Source organism: Pseudoliparis swirei, chromosome 15, assembly GCF_029220125.1.
Source record: "Pseudoliparis swirei isolate HS2019 ecotype Mariana Trench chromosome 15, NWPU_hadal_v1, whole genome shotgun sequence".
Taxonomy (NCBI): domain Eukaryota; kingdom Metazoa; phylum Chordata; class Actinopteri; order Perciformes; family Liparidae; genus Pseudoliparis; species Pseudoliparis swirei.
The window spans coordinates 14,252,080-14,271,744 of record NC_079402.1 but is presented as its reverse complement, the minus strand read 5'-3'; the positions used below and the strand labels follow the sequence as shown (position 1 = coordinate 14,271,744).

The window sequence follows — 19,665 nt, the reverse complement described above, 5'->3', positions numbered from 1 at the left end:
AAATATCAGCTAAATAACAGGACCTCAAGTGGGAGCTGAACATCAGCTCCATCACTAAAAAGGCATGGCAGGGGGCGTTCTTCCTGACGTAGCTGAATTGAACCTGCCAAAGACCATGATGGTGCACTTCTACACTGCCATCATCGAGTCCATCCTCTGCTCCTCCATCACCGTCTGGTACGCTGCAGCCACTGCTAAGGACAGAGCCAGACTGCAGCGGATCATCTGCTCCGCTGAGAGAGTGATTGGCTGCAATCTGCCATCCCTCCAGGACTTGTCTGCTTCCAGGACCCTGAAGCGAGCAAGGAAGATTGTAGCTGACTCCTCTCACCCGGGTCCCCCACTGACTTACATCCCAGGACAATTTCCTTCCGCACCTAATTATTCACTTAAATACACTGCATACACTTAGGAAAAACTCGCAAGAATTAGAAAAAACTCTTCCTTAGACTTTTTGTTGCTAACTATGTTATTATTTTTTGTGAATGCTGGTAAAGTTATTGCCATATGACTACTTACTTCATGAGTAGATTTGGTTAATTATAACTGAATTGTTTCTGTGTTGAAATATTGTTGCATATGCTGTTGTTGTTGTTTTTTTACTTAATGTCTCAATCACTTTGTTTGATGTCTCAATCACTTTGTTTGGAACTTGTTTTGAGTAAAAATTGGGTACCCGCAAATGGGGTAGTACTATATATTGCCAGCCTACATGGTTGGGCCCCATTTGGGAGTGGCTACAACCTGGGAAAGAAAGCTAAGCTCTGACATGTTTAGAAAAAAGAAAAGCTAAAATCCTGCCCAAACTCACAACAGGGTCTCAGATTTGCTAAATCACACACCCTCTTCAAGTCCTGGATTTCAGACAGCCAATTAACTCTTGTGGGTGTTTTGGAAGAAATGTCATCAACATCATTGTAGGCCCTGTCTTGAATGTCTGCGTTCAATTTAGAATTTCCAGGAATAATATTTAGGACATTATGGCCATTTTTGCACTTGTCAATAAATCTGCAAATACAAGAGAACAAGGCCCAATTTTACCCTTTGGACCTTTTTGGGGCCCTTAACTCAGACCTATCGGTTCTAAACCTTAGGGTATTCAGATGCCCTTCTTTGAATTTGAAAAGGATCCACATCTCGAAGTAGATTGGAAGTATGACAAATTAACTAAAAGACTTATGTTGAATATAAAGCAGTAAGGTTATATTCTAGAGAGAATTTGAAGGTCGAAGGTCAGTCTGCAGAGTAGTGTTTGTGTGTGTTAATAATATTTATTTTTCGCTAACTTTAAATTGAATTTCTTCAAAATCTACACAGTAATATCTCATGAAAATATTCATGGGTCTAGCAGAGGTCACCATTAACAAGACTGCAGTGTACCTCTTTTGAAGAAAGTTTCAGATTTACTTTAAATAAAATCAAAATATTGCCATAATATTAATCATATTGATTTCTCACTAACTTTAAAGTGAATTTATTCAAAGTCTCCACAGTAATATCTCATGAAAATAATCATGGACCTAGCTGAGGTCACCAATAACAAGACTGCAGTGTACCTTTTTTGAAGAAACTTTCAGATTTGCTTTAAATAAAATCCAAATATTGTCATAATATTGATAATATTTATTTCTCGCTAACTTTAAAGTGAATTTATTCAAAATCTACACAGTAATATCTCATGAAAATATTCATGGGTCTAGCAGAGGTCACCATTAACAAGACTGCAGTGTACCTCTTTTGAAGAAAGTTTCAGATTTGCTTTAAATAAAATCCAAATATTGCCATAATATTAATCATATTGATTTCTCACTAACTTTAAAGTGAATTTATTCAAAATCTCTACAGTAATATCTCATGAGAATAATCATGGCTCTAGCAGAGGTCACCCTTAACAAGACTGCAGTGTACCTTTTTTGAAGAAAGTTTCAGATTTACTTTAAATAAAATCTAAATATTGCAATAATATTAATCATATTTATTTCTCGCTAACTTTAAAGTGAATTTATTCGAAATCTCCACAGTAATATCTCATGAGAATAATCATGGACCTAGCTGAGGTCACCATTAACAAGACTGCAGTGTACCTTTTTTGAAGAAAGTTTCAGATTTGCTTTAAATAAAATCCAAATATTGCAATAATATTAATAATATTTATTTCTCGCTAAGTTTAAAGTGAATTTATTCAAAATCTCCACAGTAATATCTCATGAGAATAATCATGGACCTAGCAGAGGTCACCCTTAACAAGACTGCAGTGTACCTCTTTTGAAGAAAGTTTCAGATTTTCTTTAAATAAAATCCAAATATTGCAATAATATTAATCATATTGATTTCTCGCTAACTTTAAAGTGAATTTATTCGAAATCTCCACAGTAATATCTCATGAGAATAATCATGGACCTAGCTGAGGTCACCATTAACAAGACTGCAGTGTACCTTTTTTGAAGAAAGTTTCAGATTTGCTTTAAATAAAATCCAAATATTGCAATAATATTAATAATATTTATTTCTCGCTAACTTTAAAGTGAATTTATTCAAAATCTCCACAGTAATATCTCATGGAAGAAAGTTTCAGATTTGCTTTAAATAAAATCCAAATATTTGAAATCATGGACCTAGCTGAGGTCACCATTGCTAAGTTTAAAGTGAATTTATTCAAAATCTACACAGTAATATCTCATGAAAATATTCATGGGTCTAGCAGAGGTCACCATTAACAAGACTGCAGTGTACCTTTTTTGAAGAAAGTTTCAGATTTGCTTTAAATAAAATCCAAATATTGCCATAATATTAATCATATTGATTTCTCGCTAACTTTAAAGTGAATTTATTCAAAATCTACACAGTAATATCTCATGAAAATATTCATGGACCTAGCTGAGGTCACCATTAACAAGACTGCAGTGTACCTTTTTTGAAGAAAGTTTCAGATTTGCTTTAAATAAAATCCAAATATTGCAATAATATTAATAATATTTATTTCTCGCTAAGTTTAAAGTGAATTTATTCAAAATCTACACAGTAATATCTCATGAAAATATTCATGGGTCTAGCAGAGGTCACCATTAACAAGACTGCAGTGTACCCTTTTGAAGAAAGTTTCAGATTTGCTTTAAATAAAATCCAAATATTGCCATAATATTAATCATATTGATTTCGCTAACTTTAAAGTGAATTTATTCAAAATCTACACAGTAATATCTTATGAAAATATTCATGAGTCTAGCAGAGGTCACCATTAACAAGACTGCAGTGTACCTTTTTTGAAGAAAGTTTCAGATTTGCATCTCTGGATGACACATTGAGGTACTCTACCATGAATCAGAAGTGAAAGTCTTTAGCTTTTATTTTGAAATTCTAAATCAGAATATCCCAATATTGGAATAATTACTTTATTTCATTTAATGTGTTCATCATTAATACCATTCATGATTTTTCATCTCTTCATTTAGTTTAATCTATCACTATATCTGTATTTAAAGGCGTGTTTCGTCATATCACGTTCACCGGAAGTTCGCTCTTATTTTGAAAACAGTTTTCACACACTCACACCGTAATGCCTGGTATATACGTGTACTGAAAAAAATCGTGCGGGCTGGCTTGACTGTGTTTTTCGAAGTGGCGGCTGGCTTGACCGCAGTTCAAGTAGCAGTGAGTGAATGGCGATGTTTTTAACGCGTAACCAGCTGCTTTGGCAAAGTACGTCTCGTTTTAGTTTATGTAGCATCCCGGTGATGTAATGCTGCTTATTATGTTCCAATTATGTTCCAATCACTGACCTGTGTACATGTGTTTATCCTCTTATGCAATTTTTTAATTTTCCTTTTTCCAATTGGCGAATCGTAATGTTAAAAATAACGTAATAATCAAATGACAAGAGATAGTCTTAGGGGTCGTGAGGTTAGTACACTCGGGTTGTACATTTACATTTCCTCCCCAGCTAGTGATGATGTATAATGGCCTCCCTTGTTCTTCTCTTCTACCACTCCACAGCTTCTCCACCTGTTGTACTGAACCCTCAGGATGTCTAAAGGAACAGTGGTTCTGGCCTACAGCGGTGGACTGGACACTTCCTGTATTCTGGTTTGGCTGAAGGAGCAGGGCTACGATGTGATCGCGTTCTTGGTAAGGTGTAGGGTTTGGGAAACTGGTGTCTTTTGTTTGTGCTTCCAACCAGCAGTTTGTTCATGCATACACCACTGTTCCAGTCAGCTGACGCATCCTGTCATACTGGCATGTCGCAACAAAGTTGCCATTGATTTCCACCCACACAGGATCTGGTTTTATAATGTCAGCACAAATCTAGCTGGATTAACTCTATGCTGGCGGGCAGTTTAGAAGTGCAAAACAGGCAGATGTTTGCACTGTCTAACTTTTCATTCGGTGGCTTTGTGTGTGTTTGGGGGGGGGGGGGGGGGTTGACTGCTGTGACAAGTGAGGTGCAGCCCCCTCCAACTCTTTTTGGCTTTGGCTCTTTCTGGGAGTAGATGAATAGCAATCACTGATCCAATTCATAATTGCTTGTCTCTGATGAATTAAGCATTTGCATATTTTTCAGACACGTTTGCATCAACAGTCAGGCAGAATTATACAATGATAACTGCTTATGCCTTTCCCTGGAATGTGAAAAGATGAGGTTTTGCGCTGTTCTCTGTATGTAAAATGAACTTCAAATAAATCACTGGGTATGCAAGTGTAATGGGAAAGAGTCGACTGGGTGCCGCTGACTGGCAAAGAGGTTTTTAATATGTATATTGAATTGAAATGTGACTCATTAATCTACTGCACTGAAATTTAAATGATAAAGTACTGAAAAGATCAGAAGCACAGTAGTAGAATCACTGCGGGTGTGCCCGCTCAGTTTACGTGAGTAGTATCCTGTCGCTGCAGGAATGTATTTAGTATTCAGCTCAGGACATCAGACTGCCTCTTCAAACCTTTAGTGGTGTTCATACTTGTTTTCTGCTCTGAGGTAATTGCAACATGTCGTCAACAGACGTGATCTGAATGACAAGATTGTGGATTGGCAGATTTAAAACATGCACAGTCATGAGCCGGCACCGGAGCTCCAAACGGAATCACAGTTTAGTTTCAGTTGCAGGTATTTGTGAAAATGTACATCTTTGAGCCAATGTAATGTGCAATTAAATGTGTCTCTCTAGGCCAACATTGGGCAAGAAGAAGATTTTGAAGCTGCCCGGATAAAGGCCGAAAAGCTCGGTGCAAAGAAGGTAAGAGACGGCATGAATGAAATATGTTGTTGCGATATCAGACCTCCACGATCATGGCGGCAAAAATCATTTTGACTAATTCAATGTTGATATTTATAGAAAAAATCAAATGAATAAAGAAATTACTATAACATTGATGACCAAAGGTTGACCAAGTGTGTAGACTCTTAAAGTACAATGTCAAAGCACGCTGGGCTGAATGGAAATCAGAAGCTTCTTTTATTCTGAGGTTTTCTGGGTTCAGGTCGCATACCTGCAGTATGAGACAAAGCTCTTTTGTGTCAAGAAATCATCAGTTATTTCTTTCCCAAAAAAGGAAAGATGTCATTCAATATTTCTCACATTTAAAATGGCTCAGAAATTATAACTGAAGACTTAACATTATACCCATGTGTGTGTGTGTGTCCTGACTTTCGTTCTTGTGTAGGTTTTCATTGAGGACCTGCGTTCAGAGTTTGTGGAGGACTTCATCTGGCCCTCGGTTCAGGCCAATGCCGTCTATGAGGACCGATACCTGCTGGGCACGGCGATAGCTCGGCCCTGCATCGCCCGCAGTCAGGTCGAGATTGCGCGCAGAGAGAAGGCCCAGTTTGTCTCTCATGGTGCCACAGGAAAGGTAAACCAGACATGGGACAAGAGACTAGTCTGAGGAGGGAGAATATCCAATAATCTGCTCATGTGACTGAAACCCAGCCCAAATGAAGTCTGTTTTTAAATTGACATTGTATTACCTTTTTTATACGACAGCTGGTACAGAAGAGAGTACGTTTGAATCAAACCCTCAACATTGTGCGAACAGGCTGTGTGTCTGATTCACGAGGAGGCCCCCCCCCCCCCCCCAAGTCTTTTCTAAATGCAAACTAATAACGTCACCGTTCATAGTCTGGGCAAGAGGATTTAGGCCACATGTTTGCAGGGTTGACGATTAACTTTTTTTGGACCAAACAGTAACCGAGAAATCAACCCTCAGAGCCACAGCTTTCCATTGAGAAACTCTAATTTTCTTTAGTTGTGTATTCATTTAATGAAAACAGATGTTTCCTGCTAATGTAAAACTGATGTTATAACTATCGTCTGCACCTTTACTTGTACTGAAGAGTCGGCTAAATGAAACAAGTCACTGCAATTCAGAGGAAAATGCAAATATTTGTTTGCTCTGGAGGCCTGGTGAATAGTTTACTGATTTAGTGAGCAGTGAGTAAGTCTTTTTAATGTTTAGCCTGGAGTTCATGCCAAATATGACTACTGTTAGTGCATAGTTTCACACTGTTGATTGGTTCAACACTTCACTTCATTTCTTTTGGTCAGAATAAGGGGTTCAGAAGAAATACATTTTGCCTACAAATATTTGGGGATTATTTCTACTGCGGTCAGTCAAAAATGCAGTGTCCATACTTTTCCTGAAGATGGAGACAGATGCCACATCATGAGGTTACAATACAGACCTCGGATGATAACTTGTAACATCACCTGTGTTTATTCATTTATTGAATGTATTATGTTCTTATATGTGAAGAAGACGCTGCAGCTTGCTTCCCTTTTTTATATTTTAGGTTTTATCTTTATGCCGATTTTATTTAAGAGGCCGAGCAATGTACAATAAAATATTTATAATGTACACAAGCAGGATGTGATCTCTGCATTTATCACATGTCAATCCAGCTATAGGATACATCACCGCTCGACCGCCACTGCACTCTTGTGCTGAAATGTCAATAAATCAATTAGCCAAATGACAGAAAAGTAATCTGCAACAATTTGTATAGTTTTTATTCGAATATGTCAACTCTCGGTTTTGGGAAATAGCCAAACTTTTATTCTCTGACCCTTTTTTAAAAGATGAAAATTTAATTGTAAATTTTTTTTTTACTGTGCACATTGTCAGATACTGTTGTTGGTTTTTAAACTGAACATAAATACAGCTGAATATTGTGGCACATAAAGCTGAGCCGTTGTGTTTGTCTTGCAGGGCAATGACCAGATTCGCTTTGAGCTCACATGCTACGCCCTCTACCCTGAAGTTAAAGTAAGTTGGCTGTTGTACTGTCTGGAGCTCATGGCTTGTACTGTGTGACGCAGCATCTGATAAATGATGGTGCTGCTGCAGCCCGGCTGATTCTCTCTGTCGGTGCCGTTCAGATCATTGCACCGTGGAGGATCCCTGAGTTCTACAAGCGCTTCCGGGGGAGAATCGACCTGATGGAATATGCACAGGTAAGGCCGTCAGTCTGTTTATGTTGAACTTATTATCCATAGTTCGATTTGGTGGTGTCTAACTAGTGATTACTTTCATTATTAAGAAATCTTGTACTGATTTTGAATTATTGATTCACCATTTGGTCTATAAAATTAAGTAAGAACCTACAATTATAACCTAACAACAACTTGTCATGGATGAAAGTACCGTATTTATCATAGATTAACTTAAGTATATTTTGGTTTGAAAAATGTTTCACTTGTCTGACACATTTGGGATGATTTATCAGCAGCATATTAAAATTAAATGCATTGATTACAATAAACCAGAAATATCCGTGGTTTGCTCCAATGGTCCCATTTAGATGGTGGTTTTGACCAGTTTATCCCCACTAGAGGGTGGTCATGTTTTAGTGAAAACTCCTCTCTTGTTGGCCTGTGGAGCACTTGTGGAATCACACAGTAAATTGTTGACCCTTCCTTTGAACATGTGTCTTCCTCTTTGTTTTGTGGGGCCTTTTGGTTACGCTAAAACAAACGCCGCTTAAAATAGTGTGCTTGCTTCCTTGTATTCGGAGTGTAGCTCTGATAAAAGTGTGTGTAGATGTGTATCTCTATCTATTGCTCGTCTCTAATCTTAAGGTGCAGTTGGCTTACAGGCAAACCAAACCGCATGTAACACATTTCTCTGTCAAACTGTAGAAACATGACATCCCTGTGCCTGTCACTCCGAAGGCCCCCTGGAGCATGGACGCCAACCTCATGCATATCAGGTGGGTGGGACTGCTGTGATGCACCTTCGTGAGCCAGGTTACATTCCTCCTTTTTTTTGTTGGCATTTTCTGAATTTTGTTTCTTTACAGTTATGAGTCTGGCATTCTGGAGAACCCCAAGGTAAGACCAGTTCACAATGGCATGTCTACACATTCCTGATTTTAAAAAATGGGTTCTATTTTTCGTGTTTTCGCCTGTTGGCCATGTGGAATGTGGCATGCGGGTATATTAATGAAACTCACACATTTATAGTAACTACAGAAATGTCTTTACATATACAGTCCACACTGTTATGAATAAGCACTGGTTGAATACATGGAAAATGTATCATCTTTTATAACATACAATTATTTCTCACAAGTGCATGTTCCCCGACAATAATGACTTACTTTTTTATGTGTAATCTTAATCGCTCACACTATTATTCAAGGACCTGTGAAAACTGAATTGGAGACATTTGTGACGGTGAAAACATAAACCTGAACAGTTTTAAATGCAACGTCTTTGGATTCTATTTACAGATCTGGACAGTCGATGGTCTCATGAGATCAGGACCTGTTTTATAAATCTTTTATTTGATCATGATTGTGTTCGATTTTGATTAATCGAACAAAATGACGAAATTACACGGGACATTTGTCATCCGACACAGAAATAGATTTTAAAATTGGAACAGTTTTACAGTAGAAAAAAACATTTGTCCTCTCATACACACATAATGTTTGCTGTCATTTCCACAACAGTACACGGGCAAAATAATACACTTTTTTATTTTATTACTGATGAAATGCATCATCCTCTCGGAGCGACAGTAAAAATATCCCCAAGTAGAGTTACTGTCGCTTCTGCTGACCCATACCAGCAGAGACTAACATCTCTCACACTCCCACATTTCCATGGGTGAGATGGAGTTTGATCTCTGCTAGGGTCAGGGGTCAAAGCAGTACATACAGGTTGCCCCCGGTGACCCCCAAAGCTCCCATCCCTTGGTCGCTGTGTCTGTGTCTGTGTCTCTCCTCACCCCGGGTCTTCGCCGGGCCCTGGGAAGAGCCTGGGACACACAGACACTGACTTGTCGTCAGCAAAGCTTCGACTAATTCCCGATTTCATGGGAGCCGGGTAGGGGGAAGGGTTAGGGTGTTGCGCCCAGCTGGGGCCTCCTGAGTTCCAGCCCCAACTCCTCGGGACCTCATTGTTCCACTGGTTGCGGCGCCGCGGGCTGCGACGTGGGAGGGGAGCCATTTCATCGTGACACCGTGACACCAAAATGTCACCAGTAACAGTAAAGTACAAAGGCAGCGCACCAGACAGATGAGTCCCCAATGGACGGGGTGTCACATGGAGGCGAGGGGGTCCCGCGCTGCTGGAGTGGGGATGCAGGGGCAGGGCCACTGTAACTCGCAGACCTCTAGCTCACTCTCACTCTCTGTCCCTTTCCCACACCTCCACCGCCTCCTTTATTGGTCGGCCTGTGGAGAAATGTTTAAAAGAATGAGGCGAACCGGCTCAATGGCATCGCGATGTATGATGACCGTATTGTGCAACCAATTCATTCAGGGGTTTTGTTTTGGACCATTTACTCCAATATTGAATCGATTAATGGCATTAAATACAATGAAATATTTACGGTGCAAGGGTCCAGAGTGGTAAAAGGATTTGAATACATTACCCACTGGCACAAAATGATATTTTGAACTTTGAACAAGCTGTGATTATTGAGAAATGTTCAGTAGCCACAACCTCTGGCAATTGGTCCTTTAACAAAGTGTGTTTGTTATTTAGGGTCAGAGTAAACGTAACAACATATCTAAACATAATTCCGAACTTTTAACATATTATTATAATACATTTATTACATTAAATGCAATTTAAAGCAGGAAATTAATGCAAATAGGAATTGACAAGAAGTAACCAGTGTTGCAACAACATAATGAATTTCTAACCAACATGACAGATTTTGATCGACCTGCAGGGTCATCTGAAAGAGGTCATCATGTTCTAAGTATCTCCCTCTGTATCGGCCTCTCTCTCCTCTAGTTACAGCCCTAAAGGCTCAGGGTGGACCTCGACTATTCAAACCCCACAACGCCCCCACATGTGACACAAAGGCCCCTCTCTGCTCAACACAGTCAGATTAGGAAATGTCCGAATGGTCGCTCATATGTTCTCCTGTAGATAAGAGTCAGCGGAGTTCAGGTTACTCTGTGATTAACACGGTATCCTTCCTGATAACCCCGAACCCCCTTGCCTGAGCACAATGGCCTGGTGACTTTTGTTGTATTTACTCGCTTCCATCTGGCAGCATTAACCTATGTGAAGACATGCGCCCAGGGCAGCTTTGGCTATTATGTTCATAAAGTCACATTTCAAACTATTAGCAGTTGACTGCATTGAGCTAGAGGTCGTGGAAATTGTGCTCCCATAAAACTGTTCTTTCTTCAGGCTTAGCTTGTATGCCTACAAGGATATCCCTTTGACATGTCTTTGCTTATTGTGGACCATTTTAAGCAATGTTGCAGAACCGTTTACAGGCCGGCTTCACAGCAATATTGGATATAGATGATTTGTATTCGTGGATGCGCATGTAATTCACACAATTAGCCATAAACAACATTCCCACTTTATTATTGAATATAAATGTTGCTGAATTGAATGTTTAAGAGTAATATATATATGTGTAAAATGTTCAATGCTTATCACAGATGATTTAAAGCATATAACCCGCCTGTAGTTGGCATTGACTGGTCAGATTTGTATTACTGTCCAGTATGCCACATCTCCTATATGCTATATTCATCAGATTTGAGCATCTATATGCCAATTAATAGATGGCTTCACGTCCCACTGTCCGCCCACTACTTCCTCCCGCTGTCTCCCCACACAGGAGCAGTCAAGGCCCAGCCCGAGGCAGCCTGACACTCGTCCCGAGTCATTAAAACATCACCTCAGTCTTAATTATAGCCTGTGTCAGTGAGCCTCCTCGGGCCCGCTGCGCTCTTTGATCAGAGGCTGATGGGCCACTGCTCGTGGTGACCAGGAGTAAAGGAGCGTGACGCCAGGCCGCCGCTCGCAGAGAGGAAATGAAAACTTGTTTTCTGCTGGTCGCATGGCCGGCTGGAAAGAAGGACGACAGAGGATGGCCTGCAGGGGAAGGAAGTTGTAGGTGTATGTATGCATGTGAATGTGTGCTTTGAAGCAAAGAGGTCAGCGTTGGTCAGGTGCCTTCGCTGCCCCCGGGTCTGATTGGTCTGACCTGTAATACTTAGCGGAAGCTCCCTTTATTCATCTATGGCTTTGCCTCAATGTAGAAGTGCTTGTTGTCCTCATTAAATTCAGCCGAGGCCCTAACATTAACCAAAACATCCACGGTGTTAAGAATATAGATAACTCTTCAGCACGTATATATTGTTTTTATTCTTGTCTCAATTTGCCGTGTTTGCATTTTAAAGAGAAGGACAGACTTTAAACGTGGTGATTTAAGCGTCATTTCCAGCCCATTGCGTCAAAGATGTTTTTCCCATCCTCTTCTCTATCTCCCTCTCAACTATCCCCTTCTGTCCTCCCCCTCTCCCTCCTGCCACCTCTGCCTCTTTTGGCTCCGTTGACTTCGATTGAAAACCAATGAGGCAACTAATGTGTGGAAAGATAGAAATTTACTTGCTTTAAGTTCATGCGTCGGCCTTCTTGTGTGCTGTATGGGCCACGTTTAGCACAACAATATGGCAGAAGCAAAGACTGCCAAAGGAGCTGCTCTGTGCTACATGATGGTGCGCTTCATGCCCCATTTCCCACCAATACCCCCTGCACCCGCCCTCTCTGCCTCTACCTTTTCCACTCTTTCAGGGCCATGGCTTTGGGAGCGCTCCACCTGCAGGGGGTTTGAATTGAAATGCATTGATCTCTGGCACACTGGAAACAAGCCCATTCCCCGTACTTTTCCTTTTCTTTTGTATCCAATAGACCAATAGTAAGTGTAAGCTCTCGTGGTTGGAGTATGCATTAGTTTTCAAGCATTCCTCAACCCGAGGCAATAATTTGTATACGTTTTAAAAGGGGAAATTCTCCAAACCATACCGCAGTCAATCACTCAAGGGTTTTTAGTTTAAAGACACTCACTCGGTATCTAAATGATATTTTGATTCTCTGGAAGTAAACTCAAATTCTTACACCAAAAATCTTAATAAATCCAAAGCTAAAATGTGAAGATGTTGTGGTAGACAGACTTAATGTAGAGCTCATTGTTTAATTAATGCACAGCATGTCCAAAACCACAGAAGTAAAATGCAAAAGGTTTTCATGTAATTTAGCAACCTCAACTAACCTAAAAACTGTGGCTTTAGGTTAAAAATGCACCAACCAATCCTTTACAGCCAGCATGTCCACAAGATGCATAGACATTCATACTCTCCAGTATTTCAACTCCAGTCCCTCAGAGTATGCATCAAAAGGCATTTTAGGGTAGTCATTTCACCTCTCTCCTGCTCGCTCTCATTTGGCATCTTTCAGGGCACTGAGGCAGAAAATAAAGGAGAGGAAAACGGGCGTCAATTTTGGTGTTTAGTTAAAAGGAAGGAAAGTAATTGCGCTGGTCGTTTTCTCTTCACTGACAGGCGACGAGCGGATGCCGATTAGTTATTGTATGATGATTTAGTGTCTGGTAAAGCTTTCCATTTAAGTGCACCCAGTAGTTATTTTGCATAGTCCCCCTGCAATTTGCCTCAGCTCAGGAGACATTGGCCATCGCCTTGTCCTAATGCTGTGTAATTGTTGGAGGGCCACATCGCTGGGCACACGTCAGACCGCCACGCTCTTTTAGGTCCCAACATGACTTACTGAAATCGTTCCTGGCTCCCACCATCTGGAAAAACGACACATCTGTCACTCGGGACAACTTTAGTGGATTTAGGGTGTGGACTTTAAGGCTTTTGTTGTGTGACGCCCATTTAGCAAAATGCTTCATTTGAAAATGAAATGGACAGGAAGTGTCACTCAGAAAATCAAAACTGGAGAATTGGAGGAAGTGAAGAAGGGGTGGGAAGAACCACAGGCACATGCTGGAATCGAGAGATCTGAGATTTTACAGATGAGCAGAATGTTATTGAGGACACACTTTTGCTCAAATAGATTCTGTAATACTATCGGGTGTGCGTTGACAAGTGATCACTATTTTTGGGGATGTCATTTCTTTCTTTTGCCCATTCCCACTATCCTTCTCCTTCTATCTGCATCACACGTTCCCCGCCTTCCCCTGTGGGGAAAGGCCATGCAGGGAAAATGAAACTAAATAGAGGAGAAAAATGGAACATTGATTTTTTTTCTTTTCTCTTTGTCCTTGCTCGACTCCTGATGGTGTTTTCAGGTTTCTTCTTTTTCAAGCCTCATCCTCTCTTTTCTTCTCCCGCTATGTCTCGAGTCGTCCGTTATCACCTCACTCAATCGTCTCCCCATCCGCAGTACTGTTGTTTGATGAGGTCTCAGAAGGTCCTGGTTATTCATCAAAGGAAATAAAAGTGTGTGAAATGGAGAGGTTAAGTGTGTTTCTTGTGTGTTTTTCCAGACTCACGCTCCAGCTGACCTGTACCTTATGACCAAGAACCCGGAAGATTCTCCCAACACCCCTGATGTCCTGGAGATGGAGTTCACAAACGGTTTGTGCTTGCAACAAGTGTCAGTTGTTCTGTCAGTCCGCTGTTTAAAAATAATAATGATTATTTTTTGGGGTTTCCAAAATGTAATGCCAAAAGTCAAATATACATTATGAAAGCTCAGTGCTGATAATATTAATATTATTCAATGTAAATTCAATTTATATTTCCTTTGTATGGGAGCATGAATCAGCAAATTACAAATATCAATGATAAAGAAATTATTTAAACTTTGAAACTTGCATTGAAAAATGTCATGACTTTATCCAGGCTTAGTTTCTGAAATGTGTAACTCATCAATATTGATGGGGTGCAATATTGTATTGTCATGTGCCCGCACACACACATTGCAAAACACACTTCAGATACTTTAGTGAGAGTGCCCACGTCCCTTCATGTTACTTAACATTGATGGATATTGCCGCAGGGCTACAGCTCTCACGCTGACCCGGTTGCAGTTTATCACCATTCCTGACCACCCAGACTTATCCTTAACCCCTCACAGCATTAGTTGGTCCAAAGCTGCCATGTTTGGCCTGGGGGCACACACAGGCCGGAAGTTTTAAGTCCATCTAATACACCGAGCCCTGAGGGGCTGGAGTAACGCTCATTAGATATATTGCCATGAGGGCTGAGCTGAATAGTGGAAAGTGTCACATGTTTGCATAAAGAGAATATAGCAAGAAACATCCTTGCCTTGGGCAAACGGCACAGATGTCTCTTCATCCCTGGTCGCCAGCAGAGGCTGCAGAGCTCTAACATCAATCGGATGAGAGACACTAGCTCCTCTGATCCCATGGGCTTGATGGGTAGCTTTATGAGGTAATATAAGGGTTGTTCAGATGGTTGGCGGAAGATCTGGTGGGAACATGTGCGGCCACTGAAGCTGCTAAAAGTGCAAATGGAAATGGCATTCAGTGTTCAACATGTAGCTGCACTGAAATGGTGTCCCGAACAAGTTCTTGTAACCGGTCAAACTTTACCAGTTTCCCAATGAAAATGTTTAACTATAAAACAAGTAGTTTGGTGTCTGTTCTTCAGGAGATGAGACGGGCTTTTGTAAAACAGTAGGGCAGTGGTAAAGCCTGGTCCGGTTTCGCGGGTTCTTTGCATGCCTTTGCTCCGTTTTCACACATATTCTCTGTGCCATTATTGAGCACCCTATGACAAAAGCTGTTTTAGTTGTCCACACAAAGACCCGAGCCGACTCCTCCCTCTGAGCACAAGATCAGCAAAAGAATGTTTCATTTCATTCCCCCGCCCACCTTTTCATCCCCGCCTTTCTCACCAAAGTTTTCTCACTGATTAAAAAAGAATATTTAACGACAGCAAACCTTTTCCCCCGTCAAACACTCCATTCCCCGGGAAAAATAAATTTCATCCGTCCCTCCTTTCATGCCAAAGGAGTGGAGAGGAAAAGGAGACAGAGTGGAAAAATGTAAAGCAGTAATTTCTCCTACAACTGTGTCTGTGCTTCCATTGTCTGCACTGTTAGGCTGCAAAAAACTGAAGAAAAGGATCACTGAGAGAAAAAGACCCCTCAGTGAATGATAGATCCCGCATGATGGAGAGAGCGAGGAAAAAAGAGAGCACAGGGACGAAAGGCCGGCCCCGACACTCCCACGTTCAGACACTTAATTTATTTGAACTTTTAATCTAATTATTAGGTATCTGGGAGGGGGTGTGGTTTTGATAATGCACCATCCATACTGCCCTCTCCTGCACTGGGAGGTACTTTTTCTTCCTCATGGGAGCCACCACAATTCCCGCGATATGAGAATGGGCCGTCAACAAAGCCCTTGTCTAAAATAATGTGTCATGTCCTTCACGTGTCATTCCTATGAGGGCTTTGTAAATGATGGTTGAAAGGCAGAAGTGCTGCTCTTCTCTTCAAAGCCACGTGACTGACAACTGCAAGCATGCTAAAGTATGTGTAGGACTGAACGCCGGATGGATGGATGGAGTGAATATCAGCAGCTCTTTTCTCATTTCCTCTTGTGTAGCCTGTAAATGGTTATTTCTCCTTCTCGACACACACACACGCACACGTCTCATGTTTGTTTCCTCGCCTCCACCTTTGGCCTGTGTTGCTCATTGAAGGCCATGAATAAGCAGGTCCATGACAGTGATTGATGTGTACTTGGTTTAAGTGGCTTTAGAGAGGAAGTGTGTGTGTTGAGCGAGTGTGGGTGTTTAAAAAAAAAAAAGGAAGGAGAAAAAAAAGACATTTGTGTTGGACATAGTGAAAGGATGATGGGTGATGATGAATCTGCAAGTGTGTTTTTTTTTTTTTCCTCCTGCGCATGAACACACAAATACTCAGTGGCGCACAAAAATCTGAGCGCTAAAGAGAGTTTGGGTAACAAAGCTGCGCGTGTAATTGAATTAGGAAAAGGCCTGCCCACGATTTCACAGCTTTCAAATGAGCAGGGCCTTTGAATTTATTAGCCCTTCTCACCGCCTCCCTTTGTGACGGTTTTTACTTTTAGCTGACGACTGTTGATTTCAGTCTCTGTGATAACGAGCACTTGTCAACAGATTTGATCAACTCTTTGCTGTTTTTGTTTTTCTATTTTGTTTGTTGGAATGAATTTTTTTCATTTTGTTTTAAAAAGTAGTAGTTATTCCCAAACCGTTTTAACTGTGTAAATGTTTTAGTTTTACTCTTATCTTTGTCGGTCATGTGTTAATTTATTTTTGGTCTCGATGGAAAACACTTGATTTGTGCTGCCCTTCTTGCAGATAATTAGCATTTTGTCCGAGTAGTGAATGATGCCATACAATAATATGTATACTGCATTTAGGCATGGTAAATAACTTTACTTAAGTCTGTTTAGGAAGTTATTTTCTTTAAAATCAAAATACATCTTTTATATGCAAACTACAATGACAACTTTACATTAATTGCCATGTCAGACTCTCATAAAATGAAAAATAAATTTGAAGATTGTGACTTTGCTTTATTATGGGCGGTACCATTTGGGTCGCAAGTACATTATAAGTTATATGAATTAAAGATCCATAATTGGCAAACAGTGTTTATTTTAATGTTATTCGTCTGTTTGTGTGATATCATTCAATACATTGTTTTTCCCTTCAGGTTTGCCGGTGAAGGTGACCAATGTGAAGGAAGGCAAGTCCAAGGACTCACCGCTGGACATCTTCTCATACCTCAATGAGATTGGGTCAGCATTTTATTTCTAAAGTATTTACTGAAAAGCACTTTCAGAACTTCTATAAATTATTTGTTAGAGAAGTTCTCACTTGACATCTATCATGATAGTATGCAAGTGTCCCCAGAGGTGTAGCATTGGTTAAGTTCACCACCTCTGGAATGAAGTGTGAGTCTGTCGCTGCTGGCCCGGGATCAAATCCCACCGCAGTTTTCCCTCCTGTGTTTCCGCCACTCCGTCTTCCTCTTTCCAACTGTCCGCATAAATGAAAAGCACTGAAGGACTGATGCTGACTGAAGACAAATCTTTCTTGAGGCGCTTTTGAACCTGTTGGCAATTTCTCTTTTCAGGAAATTGTCATCACCGTCACACCTTGTTATTGGGTTTTATGAGGCATCTTCAGGTTAATGCTGCGTATTAATTACCTGTAATGTTTGTAGTTTTGTATGTATGGCATTGATTTTTTCAGAGGAGATTAAAATAGTTGTTCAGATTTGCTATTCAAAATATAATATTTGAGGACAGGCTATGATGAATAAAACTGACTCTAGAAGATGCCTCGGCTAGTTGAAAGGTTAACCAATGATGCTCACAGGAAGGGTGTGAATTATTTTCTTTTCAATTAATGAATTAATTAATATCTTGTATTTTGTAATGCTGTGAAAAATAACGCGTTAATTCAATTACAGGTTTAACTAGTTTTTTTTTTTTTTACGCATTTAACGCATGCGCAGAATGAGCTTCCAATCCGTCTGTTGTTGGTCGTCGGGACGAAAAAAAAGTCACTTGCAAAATGAGCTTCCAATACACCACTTCAATCTGAACTCTGTCCGCTCTCATGCAGACGGTCTGTTCATCGGTAATGATCCTTCCGCAGGTTCACCTACGGAAACCTTGTGACGACTTTTACTTCCTGTAGATCAGGGTCTCAACACGTCGATCGCGACCTGCCAGTCGATCGCGCGTAGTGTTGGTAGATCGCATGACATTAAAAGATTGGCCCGCCCCCTGACATGTTCTCTATAGCATGTCTTTGTTCTTTTATTAAACTAAACGTCTGTTGTTGATCGTATCTCCACAGCAGCATGTCATTTCTGTCTCTTCGCTGCGTTAACACTTATCGATCTCCGTCTCGCGAGAGCTCCGCTGGCGCGCATCGGGACCGAGCAAAAAAAAGTCACTTGTCACTCTGTCCACCTGTCCGGGCCGGTGAGGTTTCAGCTTTGCAGCGGTGTCCCGCCGTCCCTTTCATCACGGCCCAGTTCATGAAGAAAACCCACACAGTCAGTTTGTCTCAGCAGCTGCTAGAGGAAGACTAGAGGCCTTTAGATTGTATCATGGTGGAGTTAATGGTTGACAAACAAGAGAAAATGTTCTGTTTAACCCTCCTGTTACCTTTACATTTACTAACATATTTTACCCTCGGGGTCAATTTGACCCCAGCAATTAAAACCTCCAGAAAATTATTAGAATTAATATTGCTTCCCAAGTTTAAGTGTGAGGTACTTTATGTTTGTTTGTTGACTACCTAAATAGCCCTTTAAATAAATAAAAAAGTTGATATTTCTTATGTTTGACACAGTGAAAAACAGCCTGGGGTCAAATTGACCCCAAAGAACACCGACATTAAACATTGAATGGGGTCAAATTGACCCGAAAGGTAACAGGAGGGTTAAACATTCTGTTTAGGATGAAGATGTATTAATGTTCCATATGGAAGAAAACTGCTAAATAACTGCTGAGTTGCAGCACCATTGTATAGAAGAATGAATAAATGTATATATCCGTCTTTTGTCATAAATCTCTATGTTCTCACAAAATATACCGAGAATATCGGTAATATGTGATTAATCATGATTAATCCACAAAAACCTGTGATTAACCCGATTAAAAATGTTAATCGTTTCACAGCCCTAGTATTTTGTATTCACATCATGCTTTTAACCAGCAGAGTAGACGAGGAATGTACTTAATCTGGACGGCTTTATGTGGGCCAATATAATTAATTGTGAAAATAATGTGCGACTGTTTCAATTGAAAGTCGTCTCTGTCTTTATCTTAGTGGAAAGCACGGTGTGGGCCGGATTGACATCGTAGAGAACCGTTTCATTGGCATGAAGTCCAGAGGTAAGCAGTTCAAAATTATATATATTTTCATCTCTTGGTTATGATTTTCATTTTTTGTGCCAGATTAATCTGACTGGTCTCCTCACTTGCACAATGCAGTGAGATGGACATATCTGCACTTTGAAAACGCCTCTCAATATTTTAATTTAACATCCTTCCAAAAGTTTTCCTTTCAGTCTCCAGGCTTTCATGCGATTTGCAGTTATTTTACATGAGTGCTTTTTGTCACACTCGCTATTCCACTTCCATAAAAGCTGCATGCCAAACACACTCTCCTCAAAGGAAATGATTTCCTCTGGTTCACCTGGAATCTTAGACACTGAAGTTATTTCCATTCTCTTTTGCTTGCACACGTGCATACAGAAAACACACACACTGACCGAGATAACGACGCTCACGCTTCACAGGATACACACAAATACAGTCAATCACATAAAGCACATGCAGTCGCACAGGGATGTGTTTGTCTCTCTTTGGTATCAACAGGCAACTTGAAAAGCTCCTTTGTTAGCTCTCTAC

General features: G+C 40.5%; 1 protein-coding gene across 1 annotated transcript in view; it reads left to right on the top strand.

The window, feature by feature from the left end:
* The window catches only part of ass1 (argininosuccinate synthase 1), a 28,565-nt gene that overhangs the window by 2,686 nt on the left and 6,214 nt on the right, over window positions 1–19,665 (top strand). Inside the window, exons 2-11 of the mRNA XM_056432393.1 lie at window positions 3,994–4,125; window positions 5,163–5,231; window positions 5,659–5,847; window positions 7,201–7,257; window positions 7,371–7,445; window positions 8,130–8,200; window positions 8,291–8,321; window positions 13,759–13,849; window positions 16,947–17,031; window positions 19,082–19,146. Coding sequence (XP_056288368.1) covers window positions 4,024–4,125; window positions 5,163–5,231; window positions 5,659–5,847; window positions 7,201–7,257; window positions 7,371–7,445; window positions 8,130–8,200; window positions 8,291–8,321; window positions 13,759–13,849; window positions 16,947–17,031; window positions 19,082–19,146 — 835 coding nt within the window. The 5' untranslated portion in view covers window positions 3,994–4,023. The remainder of the gene's footprint in view (window positions 1–3,993; window positions 4,126–5,162; window positions 5,232–5,658; window positions 5,848–7,200; window positions 7,258–7,370; window positions 7,446–8,129; window positions 8,201–8,290; window positions 8,322–13,758; window positions 13,850–16,946; window positions 17,032–19,081; window positions 19,147–19,665) is intronic.